The 24906-nt window shown below is 42.2% G+C and overlaps 1 protein-coding gene across 8 annotated transcripts in view; it reads right to left on the reverse strand.

Moving 5' to 3' along the window:
* The window catches only part of XRCC4 (X-ray repair cross complementing 4), a 333742-nt gene that overhangs the window by 277676 nt on the left and 31160 nt on the right, over window positions 1-24906 (reverse strand). For 7 of the 8 annotated variants that reach the window (XM_059725055.1, XM_059725054.1, XM_059725052.1 and 4 more), the window contains exons 2-3: window positions 15629-15777; window positions 5332-5522 (exon numbers count right to left, since the gene is read on the reverse strand). In XM_059725055.1, coding sequence (XP_059581038.1) covers window positions 5332-5522; window positions 15629-15767 — 330 coding nt within the window. In that variant the 5' untranslated portion in view covers window positions 15768-15777. Of the gene's footprint in view, window positions 1-5331; window positions 5523-15628; window positions 15781-24906 lie in introns of all 8 variants that reach the window. The other variant, XM_059725050.1, reaches the window with a different exon arrangement.

Below are 24906 nucleotides of genomic sequence, written 5' to 3' on the forward strand. Positions count from 1 at the left end.
TTGTTGCTAGGCATGCTTGATTGAGTGCACGGAAAGGCCCTTTTAGATTACCTCCTGGAGCTTGAAGTAAGATGCCATGTATTTATATCTCAGATAGTAAAAGGGATTTTCTTTTACACTAGAAAGAGACTCTCTCATCCACTCTGCCACATAAGTCAACCTGAGGCTTTTATGATGATCATGATGCCATGGACCAAATGGGCTTATAACAGACAACAGATCAAGGAGCATAGCTCTGGAATTGGGTATACAAGAAACACAAATATCCAGAAACCAGAGGTATTGAAAGTCCCGGGACCTCCAAAAACCAATTCAGCTGAATCCTGTCTGATCTTGTGAACATTTGGGAAATTAATGGGATAAGAATGTAAACATATAATCAAACCCCTTTGTTCCCCCTCCTCCCCACCAAAATCAACGGAATTGGGAAAACATCATACAGAAATCCTGAGCTCAGACCCCACCAGAAGCAGAAGGGACTGAAACTTTTCATGGATCAGTGTTGCAATTGAGGTTCTTCCAATTTAAGTAAGCATCAATTAGGTTGATTGTGCCATTGGTTGTTCTGAGGTCTGCAAGCAAGGTGGAGTTGAAATCTCACTCTAAATCTGCCCCAATATCTTAGCTGAAGTGGTAATAAGTACCAATTAAAGTGACTGCTGGTATAGCCTTGTCACACGAAGGGTCTCCCCAGTGTTGCAGAGCCAGAGACCGATGGAGCACAGCACTAGGGTGAGGAATGAGTTTCCTATATTCCTCAGTCTAATATTTCACTGAGGGAACATAAGTAGAAGTCTATTATACATGCATTTCATAAGCCATCCATGAGAACCACAAATTCTCAGTAGAGTATGGGGAGGAGATTTCACCTTAGGGGAGTATTATGGTCCCAGGCATGGGCAGTCTAGCCTAAGCACCAGAAGCACAGTCCTGGTCAGCTTCCCAAGAGCTGGGGTACAGAGAAGTCAGATGTTAGCTGGAACTGGGAGCCATAGCTGAGTTCAAGACAGATGGGGTCAGAAGCTGTAGCTGGAGACAAGGTAAGCCGAAAGCTGACCAAGATCAGAAGTCAAAAGCCAGAACTGGAGCTTGAACCAAAGTCAAGAACAAAGAACCAGAGATGCCAAGGGCCTTACCAAAATCAGAAGCTGGAGTCAGAGCCTAGAATCAAAACCAGAGAATCAGCAAGGGAGCACGGACGGTCAGGAGCAAAAACTTTCACCTTTACCCAGATAAGGAGACTTCAGGATGAGCCTGGCTTTTATGGGGCCTGTTGCTTGCAGCTTTAGAGGACTGGCTGCACTGACTGGCTCACTCAGCCCAGCTAGGGCTCTGGGCTTGCTGCAGGTTGTGCTTGTTCAGGGGATGAATTGTCCTGATCTCCTGAATGCGACCAACTGGAACCAGAGTTCTGATTCAGCCTAATTACAAAGAGCTGGACACCTTTCCCATTTACCTCATTTACCTTGGAAGGCATTTTCCTACCTGATTTCAGATAAGACTGAAAGGCCTATAAAATAAGGGTATAAGAGTGCAGTCCCCCTAGCTCCCTAGTGCCCTAGGAACTTGTTCTGAGGACTTCCCATTAGATAGATTTGTATGGGCTTCCCCAGCCTTCCCTCCCTATCCCTGCAGGACTCAAAGACAAAGCATTTCCCATAGGAGAAAGGATTCTTGCAAGTATAGAGGCATCTAGAGTGTTCATGATTCACTGCTATAATCTTGTCACAAAACTTGGATCCAAGAGCCCTTGAACAAAAATGTCATCAAAATGAAAAAAAAGTTTGTTTGCCAGCAGACAGTAGAGCTATATAATGTCTTATCTAGTAAATCTAAATGTAGCAAAGAAGAATATAGGATGAGCTTTCGTAGGCTACAGCCTACTTCATCAGATGCAATCAGTTAAAGCAAAGTTTTCTTTCAGTCTAAAAGCAGGCATCAAGAAGTCCTGTATCAAGCTAAAAAGTGGTTGAGAACAAAAGTTCAGTTGGCACACACTGCTATTTTATACCTTTGGTTAGAAGCTCAGGGAATCACATAGTTGCATACAGACTGGACAAAATGTCTCCGAATTTGGGCTCATAAAGCAGTAAAATGTTCAAAGGAACAATCATGCAAAGGAGAAGGATCATTTATTTAAAATGTTCTTGGAAAAGCACTCATTCTGATGAGAACTACACATATTAGCATCTCTTGTTGAAGTGCTCACAGAAAAAATGTAGCTGTATAACACAGATAGCTATTTTCCTATGATCATAAGCAAAACACTGAATAAAAATACAAAAGAAGAAAATTATAACTGTCCTAACTACTGTTTGAAATGCACTGTAAATCTCATTTTCCACTCACAATGGTCTTCATTTTGGCTATGTTGATATTTAGAAAAATCAGTATCGACCCTGTGATGATGAAGTACTAAAAGCATATAAGCCCCGTCTGTAGCAGCACTTATACTTCTGGTAGGAAAGATTAAATCTTCAGCATTGCTAAAAATGAAAAGACATTTTCCTAGTGTGGACAAGTTGCTGGACATCTAAATACGTGCACAATCTGAACAACATTTTCAATTGTACAAACTAAATAAATATATGCGTACTAGTATCTATTTTAGTGGGGGTTTTTTAATCTGTATTCTCCCCAGTAACTCGCATCTAATAACTAATATATAGAAACAAAATAATTAAACTGATTACTGTTATTATGCAGTAATTATTCTACAAGTCAAACACTTCTAAACACCTTAAAAAAGTATTCCTATTGTATCAGGCGGAGCACCAAGGGATATAATAAAAATGGACTGGGAAAACACACAGTGATGACAACTGAAACTTCCCAAAGCACACAAGAATATCATCCAAAACCAAAGGCATAAAAAGCCAAACACCTCTGGTTTGTGATAAATTAATTTAAAGGCTACTTTTCTCCATTTTTCAATTTAGGAAAACGTTCTGAGATAACTGACTCGGACTTATGCTTAGGGACAGGATTTACATAAACACTAAGTGTAGGCCTAATACAGATTCCATATAAATTCACAGGAGTTAGATCAGCCATGAGCATTTTTGTAAATCCCTACACTTGTTTAAACTAAGAAGATACAGATATACCACATCTCTTTGCTGATTTTGTATAATAAAGCAACTGTGACCACATTTCTCTAGCAAGACAAAACAACTTAACTAACAGCAAAACACTACAGAAACTATTTATATTTAGAAATGTTACTGTAACCTTTGTAATACATATCAAATAATAAAACTACTGAATTGAGACTAGTAATCATATAATTGTTCTTAATATTTAATGGATTTTTTTCAAAAAGTGATGATAGATTAAATAGGTCAAGACAGAAGGAGATGACAGATTAAACAGGGCAAAAAATAAAATAAATAAAAAATACACCATACAGCTCTGTAAAAGGTGGAATTGATCACTTCTGATGAACCTCACATTTTAAATTAAGAGTAAGAACACCAAGGTGCTTTTCCTTAGACTGCAATCAGTACAATTAGCTGAAGAAAGTATACATGCTTTTATTATAGGCCATAGGACTGTTCTCCACAAAAATGGAAAGGATGCAAGATTTTCCATTTATATATAATATTAATACAGAAACTTTGTAAGGGGTTAAAGAAAGTTGAATATCTGTTTTACAATAATTCAGACCCTGAAAAGATTTATAAAAGATTCAGACCCTAAAACAAATTCCCAACATTACCATGTACCTGAAAACCAGCACAAATTTTGTTAATGTTTATCCATTTTCTACTGTAGGCTATTATACAGAAAAGGATATTTCATCTGAACATCTGAAAGGTGCCATCTTATCCAAAAATCTGTTGATGCCTGATACCAAAACTGAAATAAAATCACTAGTGTCCTTATTTTGGCCAGGCTATTTCATGTATAAGTCTTAATAAATGGCAACACATACATGAAAATCATGAAATGCAGTCTCACATACATGAAAATATTTTTCATAAGTACAATATGTACTTAATCTGTCTGGTATCCACTTATATAAGAAGTGTCTGCGTAGAAAAATGAAAACAAAGGATGGTTAGAATCACTGTTCTGTGGAGGACTTTTTAAATGAATGTAGGTTGTGACCCCTTACCACTGGACTCAACTGGTGCTTTGCCCTTGATCGCTGTGGAAATAAAGTTGAGCCCTGACTGGCTCATAAGAAGTGCTGAAATGAAAAATCTTTGGTATACCCATAGAAAAAAGTGCAGCACAAAAAGAGCTGGACTGAAAATAGCTCTCAACACACAACTGCAAACAAAACTGAAAAAAAAAGTCTCAACCTTAACACTTTTAGTTAACTCTATTTCTTCTTTATACATATGTAATAACTTGATACATGTTTCACATACACATATAACCTTCTATACTACTCCTAATCATACCAGTAAAAACAGAATAGCTTCCCATGCAGAAAGTAACTGGGTTTAAATGGTCACACTGCCCCAAACTGTGCCTCAACATGAAGCTGGAGGGACCCTTGACAAATCTGACTCTTAGGCAAGATTTAGATCTCTTTCAAACATGGAAGATTTTTGTTTGGGGATGGGGATGAGGGATTCATTTTCAGATACAATATTTTAAAACAATAAGTAAGATAGGAGCAATTGTTTTTCTCAAATTATTAATTTTAGAAATTAATGTACATAATTGATATTTGATACATATCAATTATATACATTGATATGTATCTGAATTATACATATACGTCAGATAGCTGAATTATATTTCAAATTCAGAAACTGTTTTGTTTACTTTTTGCAACTTTTTGAGAGGCTTAAAGAAAATATGAGATATAGCCCTGGGCTGGGTACCATAGGAAAAGAAAAAGTATCTACAAGTTTTTTTTTAAAAAACTTGTATTTAAAAATTAGAACATATGCAATATTTTAGTAGAATATTAAAAATTGCAACACTAGTATCTGTTATGTTTTACATAGCAGAGTATTACATTTCTACAATACCTTATTAGAGGAAAACCTACAAAGGAAATTGAAATAAAACTGACAACATAGGCCTTTGATGCCTACAGCTGTTAGGCACTCAAGACTCCATTGCCAGTCAATATGACTTTAAAGCTGAAAAGCACCACTAAAGCAGGCCCTTGCCCTCACTTCTGCTCTGGGGATTTTTAAAAAGTAACAGAAATATTTCTGTTGTTTTAAGTTTTTGGGAAAACTTTTATAAATCTTAGGGAATATGCACAGGTCCCCTTTCATGTTTAACATTTATAGAACTAACATTCATCTTTTTTTTTTTTTTTTTTTTTTTTTTTTTTACAATGGACTGTCTTATATAAATACTTACAGAAAAATCTTTCAGATTTTTTTCATAAGAGAAATGAAAGTAGTCTGCATTTTCTTCATCTTTAGAAATATAGAAATTATATATATTAGCTGGTCTTGCTTCTAATACCAGTGCTTTCCTCAGTTCTTCAACATATTTTTCTCTTTCCATTTCCATGTCAGCAGCTTCCCTAGAAATTTCAGCTTCAGAAACTGTGCAAAGAAAAATTACAGAAATCATATGTACATGGGAAAAGTAAACAAACAAACAGATAAACAAATAAATAGGGAAATTATTCTTCCCTTTATGCAAGCTCATAATATCCATGGATACTAATAACAACGCAGCAAGAAAAAGCGTTTAAACAAAATTTTAAAAGTTTATTAACTGCTGAATGTAATGAATCTGAACAGAATCGATAAAAGAGTGCCTATGTAATATGATCTAGGTCATGATCTATAATTCATCAAGAAGGTCATTTATATTTTTTAATTTGTTCACAGTAATTTCACTTTCCAGTTACATCACTGATCTTCTGCTTAAAATACAAAAAAACCCCAAATGTTAGATTGTCAAGTACTAACTAAACAGGAAAAATCACATCACTAATGCAGGCTCCCAGCATCTGTAAGAATGAGCTGTGGAGACAAGAGTTGTAGCTTGAGCTGGACTGAAAATAGCTCTCAACACACAATTACAAACCAAACTGAAAAAAAAGTCTCAGGCTTAACACTTTTAATTAACAATATTTCTTCTTTATAAATATGTAATATCTTGATACATGTTTCACATACACATATAAGCTTCTATACCACCCCTAATCATACCAGTAAAAACATAATAGCTTCCCATGCAGAAAGTGACTGGGTTTAAATTACCACATTCTTCTGCTCTTCATTTTCTTGACATTTCAGGTAATCTAGTATTGCAACAGAAGAACTACTCATCAGATCAATTGCCCAAAAATATGGCAAGGAGTGAGTGGACAATTATTTGCTAAAGATATATATCCCCTCCTGTCCTCCTGACCTTAATAAACTATTTTTGATGAAGTTTTGCACATCTTTTTGTATCAACTATGATAAATGAGATGATACTACAGATTTTTTTTTAAATTTTAAGTCAAGTGATAGTGCAGATTTTCAGTCAGAAAGTAGCCATTAATTTACATATATGCATATATACAAATCAGGTATGTTCACACCAAAATCTAGATAAAGACCTCTCCTCAGGACTGCACATCAAATGTTTATGCAAGTATGTACAGTTCATGCACAAAAATGGGACCATTTTCTGACTGGGTTCAAAATACTGGTAGCATCTTTAGAAAATAAGTAATACTGAAAATTGTGACAAATAGTAAGAGACAAAAGGAAAGTGGAAATGCCCAGGTTTTGTAGTGCTCAGTAAAACCTGAATAAAATGTAGTTGAAAGTTTCAGGAATTTTCAGCCTTTGGTCTGCTCTGAATGGAAAGCCAAGGCGTTTATAATATTAAGCATGAGAATGCCAGCTAAACACAGGAATACCAGCTAAACACAGCTAAAATACTAGCAAATGATAATCTCCAGTAGAATTTAGTCACCATCTTAAGAAAGATTCTAACTCTGTAGCCTCACCTATGCTTGCACAGCCTATTAAGACAGATCCAGCCAATAATGCCCCAATTAATGGTCCGGTTTGGGGACACATGAATCAGAATACATTAGCATCAAAGTCAGATCAAAATGACATAAAATGGGGTAGTAAAAGTAGTGGAGGAAGAGAACTAAACTGGAACTTGTCCTTTATTTTCTTTAGTAATCGTACCAACAACTTGAAGCTAATTCACAACCAGCTGAAGCTCCTTGCACCAAGGAAAATTACCTGTTAGTGGAATTACTCCCATTAAGCAAATGTATAAAGTCTTTGCAAGATCAGGGACGTACAATAAAAATAGTCTTTGTCTTGAGAAAATGATGACCAAATATAAATGAAAGATAGTAAAATATGGCATCTGTTCATCAGTGAGTGATGGTGGTACTACAGCTATTCTAATGACTGGTGGTGCATTTTCTCTTGTGGCTGTAGAGGCTGATAGACTTGCAGGTCCTGCCACAGTGGTCACAGGTATACATGGTGTTAGGGGCTACTGTACTGACAGGATGTTTCTTTCGGGCACATTGCTGTTGTAATTCAAGTGACCATTTCTCGTCATGATGTTGGACTCCATGATTGAGAAGGGAGCACCACTTTGTTCCGTCTCCAACTAAGGATTCCCAAAGGTTTGGGTCAATTCTAAAAGCCTTCATATCCTGTTTGCAGACATCTTTGAAGTGCAATTGTGGGCACCCTACACTTCTCTCACCATCTGCAATTTGCCCATATAGGATGTCCTTTGGGATATGCCCACCTTCCATCCTGCAAAGATGCCCAAGCCAGCATAGGCACCACTGTTTGAGTAATGAAGTGATCGTTGACAGGCTGGCTTTGGTGATGTCCTCTGTGTTGGTGATTCTGTCTTGCCACCTGATGTCAAGAATGTGCCATAAACAGCATAGGTGAAAGCTATTCAGCTTCTTTTCTTGATATGAATATGTTGACTATGTCTCACCCAGAATGCAGGCTTTGTACACAAACAGCTTAGTTTTGATTGTGAGTTTTCTATTGTTCCATACTCATTTAGAGAGCTTACTGAAAGTGGTAGCTGCCTTTCCAACTTGCCCACATTTAGCTCTTCCATCCAGTGATAGGTTGTCACATGCTGTGAATCCGAAGTAGCAGAACTTGTTCACTGCCTCAAGAGGTGTGTTGTCAAGGCTGATAGATGGTGACTGGCAAGCACCCCATCCTAAGACCGCAGTCTTCTTGATGCTGATGGTCAAAGCAAACATCCTGCAAGCATGGGAGAGGCGATTGCTAAGTATTTATACTTGGCCTTCTTCATGGGCAGTGAGTGCAGCATCATCAGCAAAATAAATGGAGGAGACAAAACTTACCCTCAATACTTTTCAGTTTTGTTTTCTCTTAAACTAAATCCAACAGCCATCAGCCAAGAACTTAAAAGATAGCTGACTTCTTGTGATAGACTAATGTACTGCACAGTAAGGCATCACCATGTAACCATGTGCAGCAGCTCCTTCACAGTAAATAAGGCTAATACTTGGTTTTCTAATACCTGTAAATATAGGTAGATTAACTGTGCATTAGCTACTGTGCAGTACTGCTCATGTAAAAGAACTATATGGCATAAGTAAAAGAGCCATGTGATTGCTCAGAACTCCAGTATGAAACTGGAGACAGGCCTGTTGAAAGTCTCTGGGATAAGGTTAGAGGTGAGAGCAACAAGGGTGATGTTGTAGTGGGTGTCTGCTATAGACCACCAACCAGGAGGAAGCGGTAAATGAGGCTTTCTTCAGCTACCAGAAGCTTCCTGATCATAGGCCCTGGTTCTCATGAGGGACTTCAATCACCCTGACATCTGCTGGGAGGGTAACACAACAGTGTGCAGGCAATCCAGGAAGTTTTTGGACAGTACTGGGGACAACCTCCTGGTGCAAGTACTGGAGTGGCCAACTAGGAGCCATGTTCTTCTTGACTTGTTGCTCACAAACAGGGAAAAATTGTTGGGGCAATTCCACTAGTAGTGGATGGCAATTTGGACAGCAGTGACCATGAGATGATTGAGTTCAGGATGCTGAGGAAAGGAAGGATGAAGAGCAGCAGAATAAGGAACCTGGACTTCAGAAAAGCAGATTTCAACTCACTCAGGGAACTCATCAGCAGGATCCCCTGGGAATCCAGTCTGAGGGGGAGAGAAGTCCAGGAGAGTTAGCTGTAGTTTAAAGAAGTCTTACTGAGAGTACAGGAATAAACCATCCCAATGCGCAGGAAAACTAGCAAGTATGGCAGAAGACCAGCTTGACTTAGCAGGGAACTCTTTAGTAAACTAAGACACTAAAACAAAGCTTATAAGTAAGGGTACACCAATAGAGAATTTTGGGGCCAATACCAATAGCCAATTTTTAAATGAGCCGTATCGGCCAATATCAATCCGATTCTGATATGCAGCATGGAGAGCGGTGCCCAGCTGATAAGTCTGTTGCGGGGAAAGGGGCAAAGGGGAAAGAAAGGGGTGTGGGGGGGGGGCCAGATCAAGGACCTCGCAGGGAGGTGGGGGAGTAGGGCTGGGGCAGATGCTGCACAGGCGGGGCAGAGAAGGGGACGGACCCACGAGTGGCTCATCTGGGGGGCACAGGAAGGAGTGGCTCTCGCTGCTGCATGCACCCCAGGGGAGCATGAGCCCCCAGATATGCACTTAGGATAAGGATGGGATGCTGCTGTGGGATGGGACTGGGCTGTGCTCAGGGCAGGTGGCACTGGTGCTGGGAGTGGGGCTACAGGGGGCTGCAACCACCCCAAAATTTGTCATGGCTCCCCCCAACCTCCTCTCCCAGTGCCACCCGTCCTGAGCACAGCCCAGTCCAGCCCCCTGCTGGGAAGAGCCTGGCGCCACACCCAGCCCCAGCCTGCCCTCACCCTGCGTAGATCATGGGGCACACGCCCCCCTCATGCCATCCCAGGGTACGTGTAACAGTGGGAGCTGCCCACCCACCCCTGGATGAGCCACTCACAGCTCTGTCCCCCGCTCTGTCCTGGCTGTGCAGTGCCTGTCCAAGCCCCACTCCCTCCCTCATCTCAGGGGCCTCAATCTGCGTCCCCCCCCCCCTTCCCTCACAATGGACTTACCAGCCAGACCCGGCTGCTCTCCATGCTGCTGAGCTGTGCTCCTGGCCACCAGTGTGTTGTGCTGCAGCTGTGCAGATGCACAGGACATTTATTGGTGGTGTTATAGCCCACATGAGCCAAAAAAGCCAATTGCTGATACAGTCAATTTTCCTTATACTGGTGCTGATCCAATATGGGACCTAGGTATCAGTTTACCTCTACTTATAAGAAATGAACACTTGGACAAATAAATATGGAGAAATATAAGAGCATTGCTCAGGCATGCAGGGATGAAGTCAGAAAGGCCACAGCACAGTTGGAGTTGCAGCTAGCAAGGGACATGAAGGGTAACAAGAAGGTTTTCTACAAGTATGCTAGTATGTTAGCAAGAGGAGAATCAGGGAAAGTGTGGGTCCCTTACTGAATGGGGGAGGCAATCTTGTGACAGAGGATGCAGAAAAGGCTAAAGTGCTCAATGCCTTCTTCACCTCAGTCTTCACAAGCAAGGTCAGCTCCCATACTACTATACCAGGCAGCACAGTCTGGGAAGAAGCTGAACAGCCAGCAGTGGCAAAAGAACAGGGTAGGGACTATTTAGAAAAGCTGGATATTACAAGTCCATGGGGCTGGATGGGATGCACCCGAGAGTAGTGAGGCAGTTGGCTGATGAGATTGCAGAGCCAATGGCCATCATCTTTGAAAACTCAGGGCAATCAGGAGTGGTCTTGGATGATTGGGAAAGGGCAAACATAGTGCCCATGTTTAAGAAAAGGAAAAAAGGAGGATCCCGTGATCTACAGACGAGCCAGAACCTTACCTCAGTCCCTGGAAAAATCATGGAGCAGATCCCCAAGGAATCCATGTCTAAGCATTTAGAAAAGAAGGTGATTAGGAACAATTAGCATGGATTTACCAAGGGCAAGTCATGCCTGACCAACCTAATTGCCTTCTATGATCAGGTGACTGGCTCTGTGGATGCACTATACTTTGATTTTAGTATGGCTTTTGATATGATCTCCCACAACATTCTCACAGGCAACCTAAGGAAATACGGGCTGGATGAATGGACTGTAAGGTGGGCAAAAACTGGCTGGAGCATTGGGCTCAGAGAGTATTAATCAATGGTTCAATGTCTAGTTGGCAGCAGGGATCAAGTGGAGTGCCCCAGGGGTCGATCTTGGGGCCAGTTTTGTTCACTGTCTTCATCAGTGACCTGGAAGATGGCATAGAGTGCACCCTCGGCATTTTTGCAGATGACACCAAGCTGGGGGAAACAGCAGATAAGCTGGAGAGTAGGGCTAGGATTCAGAGTGATCTAGACAAATTGGAAGGTTGGGCCAAAAGGAATCTCATGAGGTTCAACAAGGACAAGTGCAAAATCTTGCACTTAGGATGGAATAGATCCATGCACCAGTACACACTGAGGGCTGATTGGCTAGACAGCAGCTCTGCAGAAAAGGACCTGGGGCTTACAGTGGACAATAAGATGAATATAAGCCAAGAGTGTGCCCTTTTTGCAAAGAAGGCTAATGGCATACTGGGCTGCATTGGTAGGAGTGTTGCCAGCAGGTCAAGAAAATGTTTATTCCCTTCTATTCAGCACTGGTGAGGCCACATCTGGAGTTCTGTGTTCAGTTTTGGGCACCCCACTACAGAAAGGATGTTGATAAATTGGACAGAGTCCAGCCGACGGCAATAAAAATGCTGAGGGGGCTGGAGGACGTGACTTATATGGAAAGACTGGGGGAACTGGGCTTATTTAGTCCAGAGAAGAGGAGACTGAGAGGGGACTTAACAGTAGCCTTCACCTACCTGAAGGGGGGTTCAAAAGAGGATGGAGCTAGACTGTTCTCAATGGTGGCAGATGACAGAACAAGGAGCAACAGTCTCAAGTTGCAACAAGGGAAGTTTAGATTAGATATTAGGAATTTTTTTCTAACTAGAAGGGTAGTAGAACACTGGAACAGGTTACCCAGGGAGGTGGTGGAATCTCCATCCTTGGAGGCTTTTAAGACCTAGCTAGACAAAGCTTTGGCTGGGATGATCTAGTTGGGGATGGTCCTGCTTTGAGCAGGGGGTTAGACCAGATGACCTCCTGAGGTCCCTTCCAACCATATTTTTCTATGATTCTATGTAGCCAGCTCACAAGGAGCAAATTGCTTCTGGTCAGCCCAGGCAGCAGGAAGTAGGGGAACTGTCCCCTCCCCAGCAGCTGTTTCCTAGGCTCCTGCCCCAATCATCAGGGCAGGGCTGGGAAACAGCTGTAGGGGAAGAGACACTTTCCTAGCCCCATGCCCCAATCTGCTGATCAGGACACAGGGCTGAGAAACAACTGCCCTGGATGCAGGACAGCTCCCACTGCCCCCTAGAGCCCAGACTTGACCATGGTGGCCCCTGCCAGCCCAGGGCTGGAACCCAGGAGAGCCTAGAGCTCTCATTGGCTACTGTAGGAGGGGCAGAGCAGGGCAGGAGTAGCCTTTAAGACCTCACATATTTGCTCCTGATAGGTGTACATGTAGATGTGCTCTCGGGGAAAGCTTACTGTGCAGTAAGCTTACAGCACATTAATAGTATGTGTAGACATCCCCAAAGTATATTACCCTGATAATTAAATGAAATCAATGGAAATCAGAAAGAAACCAAAAAAAGTAGAAATCAAATTTTAATAAGGCCCTCAATAAACAGGGACAGATCCAAGAGGTGTGGAGTGGCAGCACAACCCCCTTTCGCTATATGACTCATATGCTAGTGGCTGCAGTACCCCCCTGATGCACGCCTGGGTTGCTTTTGGAGACTAGTTAGAAACGGAGCTCAGACTGCACCAAAGGAGCAGCAGCTGGGAACTTTTTAAAGTCTTTGAAGCAGGTAAGAATTCCCCTTACCCACCACCATTGACCCACTCCCAGTAAGTCTCCCATGCTAGGTACAAAGGAGACCTTTACTGGTTACAAGGAGTAGGTTTGGGATAGGGTACAGGGTTGAGCAATATCAGAGAAATCCCATAGAGAAAACTGGCATGGCTGGGCAGCCTTTGATCACGCATCTGAGTTACTGCAAACTATATATCTAGCTAGATCTCAGGTAGCTTACTCATGAGTATTATCCAGAGGCAGGTGGAGGTTTCCTCTGGAGACAGGCAGTTCATTGATCATGAATTTCAAGAGAAAAAGCAAGTTTCAGATGGTCCAGCTTCTCTCTCAGAGTTTTCATCATGGCTACTGCCCCTCCTCCTGGGCAATCCTTAACTTATATAGACCTTATGACCTCATTTACCTGGTCCCATGGAGGCCAGCAACTGTTGGCTGCCACCCAACCAATTTGAAATGCATCTCTGGTTGCCAGGTAGACTGGCATTGCTCAGAACAATAGGGAGTCCAAGCCCCTCACCCAGGTATGTGATGCCAGTCAAACAGGCAGAGGGAGCAGGTTACCCCTCTCCCCCAGGAATGTATCCAGCTCAGGTTACAACTCAGAGTTACCTAAAGAGATGGGATGTCTGCCCTCTGCAGTGGCTATGTTAACCAAATTGTCACATTGCAGAGTTTTTGGGGAAAGACAGAGATGGCATTGTGCCACACTCCCCCATCCTCCCTCTTTAAAAGATTCACAGAGCCGTGGGTATAAGCATATTTCATTTGGAAGGGTCACCTTTCATGTCTAGGTACTGGCTTCCCTCCAGCACTCAGCAGCTCCTCCTCCATACCTGTGCTCCCACAATTCCCCTCAAACAGGGTTTGTCCAGGGCACAAATCCTGCTAATTATGCCTATGAAAGCAGGAAAAGGGAGACCTGCTTGCTGCCACTGTTGTCCCTAGCTAACCCAGTGGCATGAGTAGTCCCATGGCTACTCCTGCCCTGCTCCAGATGGGGGCTGTGGGGACTGGCTACACAGGGTGCCAGGCTTGGCAAGAGACAGCAACAATAGCATGTGGGTTCCACTTTATTATGCCTGCTCCTGGTTGGCAGGAGACAATTCCTACCTGCTTCGGGAATTCAAAAAATGTTTCTGACTGCTACTGCTGCAGCACAGTCTGCCTGCTGGGGGAGGGAAGGGAGCTGGAAGCCTGGTGGGGCTCACAGCCGCCTCTGCAGCGTAAGTAACAGCTCCCACACACCCCTTTTCAAAATCCTAGATTTGCCTACAACAATGCACACCGCCACAGTATATCAAGTTTAAGAGGCCACTGAGATTTCTGAAAGTATTAAATTCTTATAATAATATGTATGGCCAAAGTCTTCAGAAGTGGTCAAACATTTTGGGTGCGTCTACACAAGATGCTAAATGCGCAGATTAATTCTACTGCGCATTAGCATGTCACAGCAAAAACCATGCTATTGCGGTAATGCGCAGTAGAATTAGCCTACTGTTATTAGCGTCACTAAAAAGGTGTGCACCAGTGCTACCATGCAGTAGCACCAGTTATAGTGCATTGAGTTAGTACTTGTTATTACAAATACTAGATTTAATGTGCAGTAACTACAGGGAATTAATGCACGTATAGACATGCCTTTTGGTACTTCAACTTTTCTCATGGCATGTTACAGAACATTCTTGGTGTCTTGTGTATTGCACCTCATAGTTGTGTGTGAGGGCTTGAAGTGACTATTTTGAAGAGTCCTTGGGTAAACAATTGCTTGTAAATACAAAGGACTAGACTCAATGGCCCAGTCCTAAGTCCTCACTTCTGGAAGCAACCTGACATACTAGATTTCCAAGAGCACCAAGCAGCCACAAATACAATTTCTAGATGAGGACAGTGCTCACCATCTCAGAAAGTCAAACTAAAGGCCTCCAAGGTGGACAGCTGAAAACTGAGGAACTAAAACCAGTAACTACTTTTGAAAATGTGGCTATAGATGAATAACAACATCAAATATAATATTGGCTATAAAAATTTAGACGCATCTCTCTTCTCATGATTCATTAGTTACTACAGAATGCTACATACTCTTCCCTTCTCTGAGGCATTCTTGCTCCAAAAAATAAATGTTCTTTATCAGATACACAACTGACAGTTCTGCAGAAAAACATAATTTTTTTTTTAATCTCCCCGAGTGTGAATAAGAAACATAAATCCCTCTTATTTGTCACTTTTCCACCCAGAGATCTAAAAGCCTATTTGTTTTTACAATTTATATTCAGGAAAAGTAATATTGTATTTTGGTCTTCTACTTATTTTCCTTCATACATATATGCACGCTATGGGTACAAAATTCAATTACTAGTAGTCTAATAAATCATCTAAAAGGGTTAATATAGTAAGTAAGTCTGGATGTTTATAATTCACAGAAGAAATCCAAACAAATTTAAAAAGCAGAGTTTGGGAAGGTGTAGTACCCTAATTTAATGCCATCACAAGAAGTTAAAATACTAGGAAAACAGGCAATACTGCCTATCCATAAATTAGTATTTATTTTGATATTTGAGTCTTGTCATAAGTTTAAAACAGGTCCCAAATGATCAGGATGTATCTTCCCTTCCTGGACAAATAAAGAAGGAACCCAGAAATGTTTTTCTGGTGTACTACAGGATAAAAACAGTTAAACACATCAATCACAATTAATGCAAAACATATATTTAATTACAAGTAATCTTTCAGTTTCTGTATTACCTGTCCCAGTCCATGCTGATTGCCCATCACTAAGTGTTGCAACAAAACCAGTGCTTAAGTCTTTTTCCCAAGCAACCTGTAGAAAATATATCGTGTCCGGAGTGGAAGCCAGACAAATTCTGTTCACTATTTTCTCCATTTTTAGTCACCTGCTTGGAAATAGAAAGAAAAAAAAAAGATTTGGGTTGATTCTGTGTTTAATATGATTAAATAATTTGAAAATATATTTATATAAACGTGGAAGTGGGCAGCAGCGGGTTAAGATTCATTAAGATTCATGGTCCAGGGCACCTCCTCCTTCCACCCACAGCCATGGGCTCCATCCCCAGCCAGCACAGTGGGAACAGCAGTCAGAGCGGGATGTGCTGCCCCACAAGCAAGAGCCATGGCAGCCCTCACCCATAAGTCTGCACTTGGAATTGGCACTGTGTGTGCAGAGCTGCTGCCTCCCAGGTGTGTGTGTCATGGACCGAGCTCCAGGGATGCCCCTCGCCCTGCTGCAGCTCAGTCTGACTGAAGCGACACCCAGCAAATGGCTCCCAGCAGCCACAGCCCAACACGTAGCACATGCCCAGCCTGACCTCCAGTTTTGTTCATGCTGAGAGAGGGGCCCCTGGGCCCACTCAGTTAGCCCATGAATTAATCCAACTATGGAAGTGTTGAATATAAATGCATTCACTCAGTATTTCATCTTTTAGGCCATCAGCAATGCCCAGGTCATTCAAAGAAGTTTCATGGCTGCTGCTGGTCAAAAATTAGTAGTCAAAAACTGAAACACACTGGCTAAGATCAAGTTGGGAGGGAAGGGATGATGAGAAAGTTAAAGTCAGTCTTTTAGGAAGGCATTTCACATTAATAAAAGCATACATAATATCAATAATGAAACAACTTTTAAGCTGACTGTAAAGTCAATTAAAATGTATGTTTCTTTGAAATCAGTTGGCAGACCATATAGGAGGTGTCAGGGCAAAGCAAATTTGTTTGACACTAGTTTACTGAATAAATCCAAACAGTATCACATATCAGTAATATGTTTCGTCAAACACAATATTTTTGTTATTCTTCTCATGCAATGCAGCAATAGCCCACATTCAGCATTGTTTCCTTATGCCCTAGGAAACACTTCCACAAAAGCTGTATAGGAACATAAATTACTGCAAGTTCCTGCTTCAATGGAGTAGTGGATTTTGGTGAGGTTTTTTCAAATTTCTTTATGATTAAAATTTTCCCATCCAATCTAATTCTGTGTTTCTCAAACTGTGGTCTGTATTCTCCTGGAGATGCGTGGCATACTTGTAGAGGACATAGAAGAGGAAGGAATGAAAAATGTAGGAGGGAAAAAAGGGATTGATGGGAAAAAAGAAAGAAAAAAAGAAAAATAGAAAGAATGATCTTTGTTAGCTCCAAAGGTTTAGAAGCACATGCTCCATCTACAATGGTGGAAGAGGCACTCGTGTAGACATTTCAGGCCCTGGAGGAGGGTGGAAAAGAGAGGAGCAGCAGTAGACAAGAGAGACTGGAACCAGAAGTGGATGGAGCTGTCAATCTTCTGCAGAAGATGGTAGGAGGAATCAAGCTATGGGAGAAAAGCAGCTGGGGAAACCCTAGCTGTGAAGAAGGGATAGGCGGCTAGCGAGCTGACTGACAGAGTGGAGCTGATACAACAGCAACTGGAAGCAGCAAAGAGACTGCAAAAAGGGAGAAGCGGCTGTGAGTCTTAAAGGGGCCCTGCCCTTTTAGCCCAGTTTGGGTATTTCTTTTCTCTTAGTTTAGATTTTTAGTTTTTTTCTTTGTCTCTCCTCTTTTCTCCTACACTGTGTTGCTCAAAAAAAAAAACACCAAAAAAACTGAAAAAGGAAAGAAAAGGAGAGAGGGAAGGTAGCTGGGCCTGCCCTAGCATGGGACTGTTAAAGTAAAACTAGCTGAAGGAGGCATTGGTCCTAATCAGGGATCTGGGCCCTGAACTGTAGCCCAGACTTGAAGGTGGAAAACTGGGGATTCATGGGATGGCATGAATTAGACGGCCGTGAACAGTCTAACTGACATATGGGGGACTAAAGCAATTCTGGATTAGTATGATTCTGGACTTGTGATCTTTTTTTTTTCTGGTTAAAACTTTTGGCTGAAGTCTACTAGCCCAAGCAGTGGGGCGAATTGATTTGAGTTTTTCTGTTGAGATCCAGAATAAATTGACTTAAATTGATTAAGAGATTCCTGAGCTGAAGGCTGATTTTGTGGTCATTCTTATTTTGATTTTATTTATATGGATATACATTTGAGTGCAACAGCCAAAGCAACTGACGATGTATTGACTCCATTGAAGATAGGACAGGATGAGGGTGGAGTATAAGGGGAGGAGGAGCCCCACAAAGAAGAATTGACCTGGGTGGGCAAGGATGGTTATTGCTTGGCCTGTATCCACCTTCCAGTAAACTTTAATTAACATCAAGGCATGGCAGATGAAAGATGGATTCTCCAGGCTGAGTGATCATACAATACTATGATCAACCTCCTCACAGCTCATCCCAGCAAGGCTTCAGGCCACTGGGGACTGTGGCCATATAGCATCCCCATTTGACAAAGGTCAATGTCAATAAGACCTTGGGTACCTGAAGGAAAGCCATATGGACACTCATAGGTGATGTAGCTGACTGTCTGATCTTGAGCAGCACAGCTGCAGCCAGCATTGTTGGAGAAGCCACAAGAGTACACGCTCATCTTAAACTGTCCAACACCTATCCTGAGCCAGTGAAGAGTAGTCCAGGCCCTGCAGGGTAGATGCCATCCCAAGGGGTGGAAGCTGGTGTTGGGGATGAAGTTCTTAAGCCACAGTTCTTGTGTAGCATATTGCTTGCTCCACCCCTACCAAACATCCTGCCTGCCCAACACACTGTGGGGCTGGAGGCAGGGGCAGTAGGTCAGGGGCACCAGCAGGGCCAGAGGGCTGCAGGTGGGGAGTGAGGGGCACCAGCAGGGATGGGAGCCTGTGGGTTAGGAATTCAAGGTACCAGCAGAACCAGGGGGCTGCGGGTTGGGAGCAAGGAACACCAGCAGGGCCAGGAGGGTTAGAAGGGAGATCTCAAGTTCAAAAAAGTTGAGAACCACTGGTCTACAGAACATCAAAAAACATCTGAACATGACTAAAGATAACAACTGGTCCTAGTCAATAACTCCCACGTATGTCTAAGTAGCACTTAGACATAATAGGCACCGATGCATGCTAATTAGCATGTGTCGGAGCAGACTTGATTGAGTCTGCTGGAGCATGTTAATGCACTCCAGCAGCCTCTGCATCACATCTATTCAGTATCCCCATGCTTCAAAATGGCAGCAGGGATGCTTTAAATAAAGCTTGTCAAACAAGCTTTAGTTCAAGTGCTCCCACCACCATTTTGAAGTGCAGGGATGCTAATACACAAGACGCTCTCAGAGCCACTCTAATTAAAGTGCCCCACCCGCTCACCCCCAGAGCACATGTAAAAGTACCCTTAGTTTTGCAGGGGAAAAAATGATGCTGAAATAGGAGGAGCTTAGTACCATAGCAAATCTGATACATTTATTACAGACCTTTTTTGTACCACCTTGAGATCATCTTTCATGAAATAGACACACACAATAACTGGCTGAAAGGATGATGAAATGTACCATACCCAACATGCAACTATTTAAATAAAAAGAAGAAAAAACCTAATCCAAGCGTCAGCAAGTCTGGAAATACAAAACTAAGATATATAGCCAATTCCCTGAAGCCACATAATAACTGATCAGTCACTAACACCCTGTGTACAGCATATGGAATATGATAACTGAAGAAGTCAATCTTTCACTGGAACACTGCCAATGAAAAGAACGCTACCAAGTTCCACTGCAAAAAAAAGGGAAGGGGAAACATGGTGGGGGATAGGGGCTGGAACTGAAAGCTGAAGCTACAACTGCAGGAAACTACATTTCTGATACTATGGTAGGTTTTACAGTCCATTAGCAAAACAACCTGGCAATGTGAACTTCAGACTTTACATTAAGTACAGCATTTATACTAGCTAGATAATCCTCTTATACAAAGGTTGACTTTCCAACTGACAGGACTAGAGTTGGCCCTACTGATTTTGTGGTAATAACTCAAAAACACTGCAAAAATATTATATATTAACACTGAAAAAGCTGTTTCCATAAAGCCATATCACAACTATCAGTGGCCCTACACAGGTCCTACCACCAGACCAAAAACAAAATACTATGTACCTCTTTGGAAGTGAAGCAGCTAGATCTGGTGTATGTATTAAAATGTCCTCTCGACCCCCCCTCTTTTAGGTGTTAAATAAGTTACTGTTTTTAGCCCTCAATTCTGTTCCTCAAGGAACTATACTCTACACTGGAAACAAAACATACCGAGACAATCTTTGCTCATCAATTTCAGACCCAGGTTTGTGTAGAGATTTAATCACCTCTGACCTTGCAGAAGGATAGCCCCTTCAGGTCAGGAAGCAGGAAGGTAATTTTAACTCCAATTGCTTGTTCTGTATCTGACCTTTGTATGTGCTTTTTATAGCAGGTGAATGTGCATTTCCTTGTATTAACAAGGAAGAACTCAAAGAAAAAAATGAGATTAATTATTGGTGTATAAAGAAGTCTAATACTTTGAAAACTACCACATTTCTAATGATCTATTTTTTCAACACGTGCTGACACTGAATAGTACATTTTCAGACCTTCATTGATTCCTTTTAATTCTACTAAGTTCTAACAGGAGGAGATCAAACTGTTATATATACATATTCAAATATTTATCTATATCAAAATGCAGTGTTTATATTTTCTCTACACAGTAAAATAAGCACATATTGACATGCTTTGTATAATATCTATTAATTTTTTTTTGTATTCTGGTTGAACACCCAAAGCCAGTTATCATTTTTTACAGCACTTCTCAATATTTGCTAAGAGGAAAACATCAAATATACATAAAATTGTCTTTGCTCTATTTATTCAATGTAATATGAAATAAATTAATTCCTTAGTAAATGATAGAAGAATCTATCCACTTTGGCAAAGACAGAAATTGAAAGAAAATGGTACCATTACTTGTATCATCATAATTGACTGTACTGTAAAAGGTACACAGAAGCCCAGGGATCAATTCACTGAATGAATTCTGAGGGCAGAGAGGTTACTTAAAAGTGACAGTATAAAGCATGACTAAATTGATCAGATTCCGAAATAATTTTTTTTTTTTTTATTCCACTCCTGAAAACATACGAAAGCCCGTAACTCGCCTATCAGCTTCACACTGCAAGTAGCAAGGGTGGTGCATAAAGATCTAGAGCAAGTCATTTGGTATTACTTGTTTATGCCGTTTTAAATATTTATAGGTAACTGCTGGATTAGGAGTCAATAAACAGCATGTCATAGCAAATGCAAATCAGTGTGCATAAATAAAAAGGCATGGTTTTTACTGTACTGTTACTGAAAAATGACTGTACTGTTACTGTGCAAGTAGACAAAACATTTCTATAATAGTGTGATGCTGATGTAAAAGTAGTAAAAATGATGCAAAGTTCTAGAGTGATTTAGCTTGCATGACAGGAGTACTGTCATGGATGGGTACAAATTGTTCAGGAAGGACAGGCAGGGAAGAAGAGGAGAAGGAGTTGCTCTTTAAATAAAGAAGCTATACAACTGCTCAGAGCTCCAGTACAAAACTAGAGATGGACCTGTGGGAGGCCTCAGGGTTAGGGTCAGAGGGGAGATCTCTCTGGGTTAGGGTCAGAGGGGAGAGCAACAAGGGTGATGTGGTGGGTGTCTGCTGTAAACCACCAGACAGGAGGATCCTGGTCTGGTGTAGACAACCCACTGTTGTACACTACCAGACCAGAAGGTAGAACAGGCTTTCTTCATTCAGCTAGCAGAAGTTTCCTAATCACAGGCCCTGGTTCTCACTGGGGACATGACTCATCCTGACATCTCCTAAGCAATGCATAAGTGCACTGCTTCTATACAGCAGTGCATAGGCAATCCAGGAAGTTTTTGGAGAGTGTTAAGGACAACTTCCTGATACACGTTGGAGACTGTGATCTTCTTGACTGGCTGCTCACAAACAGGGAAAAACTAGTTCGGAATATAGAAGTGGATGGCAACTTGGGCAGCAGTGACCACAAGATGATTGAGTTCAGGATAGGAAGGCAACAGAGTATGAACCCTGGATTTCAGAAAAGTAGAATTCAAGTCACCCAAGAAACTCATGAGCAGGATCCCCTGAGAGGTCAGTCTGGGGGGAAAGGAGTCCAGAAGAGCTGGTTGTGTTTTAAGTAAATCTTACCCAGGGCACAGGAACAAACCATCCAGACGCACAGGAGGACTAGTAAGTATGGCAGAAGACCAGCTTGGCTTAGCAGGAAACTCTTCAGTGAGCTAAAATATGAAATGGAAGCTTACAAGAAGTGAAAACTTGGACAAATGACTAGGGAGGAGTATAAGAGTATTGTTTGGGCATGCAGGGATGAAATCAGGAAGGCCAAAGCACAGCTAAAGTTGCAGCTAGCAAAGGATGTGAAAGGTAATAAGAAGGGTCAGCAACAAGAGGAAGATCAGAGAAATTGTGGGTCCCTTACTGAATAGGGGAGGCAACCTAGTGACAGATGATGCAGAAAAGGCTGAAGTATTCAATGCCTTTTTCATCTCAACCTTCACAGGCAAGGTCTGCTCACAAACTATATCACCTGGCAGCACAGCTTGGGGAGGATATGAAAAGCTAACAGTGCCCAAAGAACAGATTAGAGGCTATTTAGAAAAGCTGGACCTGTACAAGTCCATGGGGCAGACACAATACACCCAAGGGTGCTGAAGGATTTGGCTGAGGTAACTGCAGAGCTGCTGGCCATTATCTTTGAAAACTCATGGCAATCAGGAGAGGTCACAGATAACTAGAAAAAGGATAAATATAGTGCCCACCTTTAAGAAAGGGAAGAATGAGGAACTGGAGAACTGTAGACTGGTCACCGTCACTTCAATCCCTAGAAAGATTATGGAGCAGGTCCTCAAGGAATCTGTTTCTAAGCACTTGGAGGAGAAGGTGGTGATTGGGAACAATAAGCATGGATTCACCAAGTACAAGTCATGCCTGACCAACCTGTTTGCCTTCTATGACGAGATGACAAGCTCTGTGCATGCAGGGAGAGCAGTAAACATGATGTACCTTGACTTTAGCAGGACTTTTGATACAGTCTCCCACAACACTCTCATAAGCAAGCTAAGGAAGTATGAGCTGGATGAATGGACTATAAGGTGGACAGAAAATGGCTCAATCGCCTGGCTCAAAGGATAGTAATCAATGGTTCAGTGTGTAATTAGCAGCCAGTATCAAGCATAGTGCCCCAGAGGTTGGTCCTGGGGCCAGTTTTCTTTAATTTCTTCATCAACAACTTGGAAGATGGAATGATGTGTACCCTAAACAAGGTTGCAGATGACACCAAGCTGGGGGGAAATAGTAGATATGCTGGAGGGTAGGGCTAGGATTTGGAGAGACCTGGAGAAATTGGAGAACTGGACCAAAAGAAATCTCATGAGGTTCAATAAGGAAAAATACAAAGTCATGCAATCAGGATAGAACAATCCCATGCACCGATAAAGGCGGAGGACCGAATGGCTAAGCAGCAGCTCTGCAGAAAAGGACCTGGGGGTTACAATGGACATTTAGCTGAAGATGAGCCAACAGTGTGCCCTTGTTGGCAAGAAGGCTGACAGCATACTGGGCTGCATTAACAGAAGTGTTGCCAGCAGACCGAAGGAAGTGAGGCCACATCTGGAGTACTGTGTCCAGTTGTGGACCCCACACTACAGAAAGAGAATCCAGCAGAGGGTAACAAAAACGGTTAGGGGGCTGGACTTATGAGAAGCTGAGAGAATTGGGCTTATTTAGTCTGGGAAAGAAAAAACTGAGGGGGGTTTTAATAGCAACCTTCAACTACCTAAACGGAGGTTCAAATGAGAATGGAGCTGGACTGTGTTCTCAGTGATGGCAAATGACAGGATAAGGAGCAATGGTGTCAAGTTACAGCAAGGGAAATTTAAGTTAGATATAAGGAAGAGCTTTCTCATTAGGAGGATAGTGAACCACCGGAACAGGCTACTCAGAAAGGTTGTGAAATCTCCATCCTGAGGTTTTTAAGACCCAGCTAGACAAAGCCTTGGGCCTGAGATGATATAGTTGGGGGTGGTCCTGCTTTGGGAAGGGTGGTAGACTAAATAACTTCCTGAGGTCCCTTCCAACCCTAATTTTCTGATTTTATGAATTTAGATCCATGCTCCATTGTAGAATTACTCCTGCAAGAATAAGAGGTAAAACTCTACTATTTAAATTATACTGATTTATGTTTTATCTGTCCATCTTTATTCCAGAATAGTCATTTTCTAAATGCAAACAGATTTTGACCTGCTCCTCACCACCTAGTGGCAAGGCGCTGTAATAGCATTTGCTACCTAAAGACAACTGTGTTCTGATTTAATTTAGGGTGAAATTACATGTTGTAATTAGGTTTTAAGAGTATTTAAAACCTGAAAGCTTGCAAATTCAGGCTCACTAACTAATTATATGAAAAGCCCTTTAGGCATCTTAAAGTCATGCCACTTCAGGGGAGGATTATCACTGATTGGTGTTAACTAGCCAGTGTTAAGCAAAGTTCTGCACATTCCACTGATATAACATGACCAATTTGAAGTCTTCCAACATCCCAGAATGCACCATTCCCAGCATTTCCCTCTATACTGCTCCAAGCACAAGCTTTCCACCCTCCTGAACTCTATGGCAGTTAGCAAGTCCCAGGAGGAAACCTGGGTGGCTGGGGGGCTCCTCAGCAACTGCATGCCCACCACTCTCCTGCTCCCCTGAATAACTGCAGTCATTCAGCTGCTTCAAGGGAAGATACTGTCCCTTTAAACTTGGATCGGGAACTGGGAAGATTGCAGAAGGAGAGGTGCTACTGGCCCCAGCCAAGGCTTCATCCCTGTTCCTTGGGATGGGACAGAAGGGTCAGGCAACAAGTAGGGTGGGGTGTCAGATCACCAGCTCCCTTGCCCTCAGTCCCCACTTGCAACCCTGTGATAGGAGTTGTCCCTGGCTTCCACAGAGGGGACAGGGAGCTTGGCGGTGGGTGAGAATGATAATGAGTTTGGCAGTGGGCAAATAGCCAGCCAGTGGTATGGGCTACCATGGGCCTGTGGCACCCAGAACCTACCCCCACCACTCCCACCAGGAGGCAACTATGGATGGGATCCTCAGCCCT

This window comes from Alligator mississippiensis, chromosome 3 (genome assembly GCF_030867095.1).
Source record: "Alligator mississippiensis isolate rAllMis1 chromosome 3, rAllMis1, whole genome shotgun sequence".
Lineage (NCBI taxonomy): Eukaryota > Metazoa > Chordata > Crocodylia > Alligatoridae > Alligator > Alligator mississippiensis.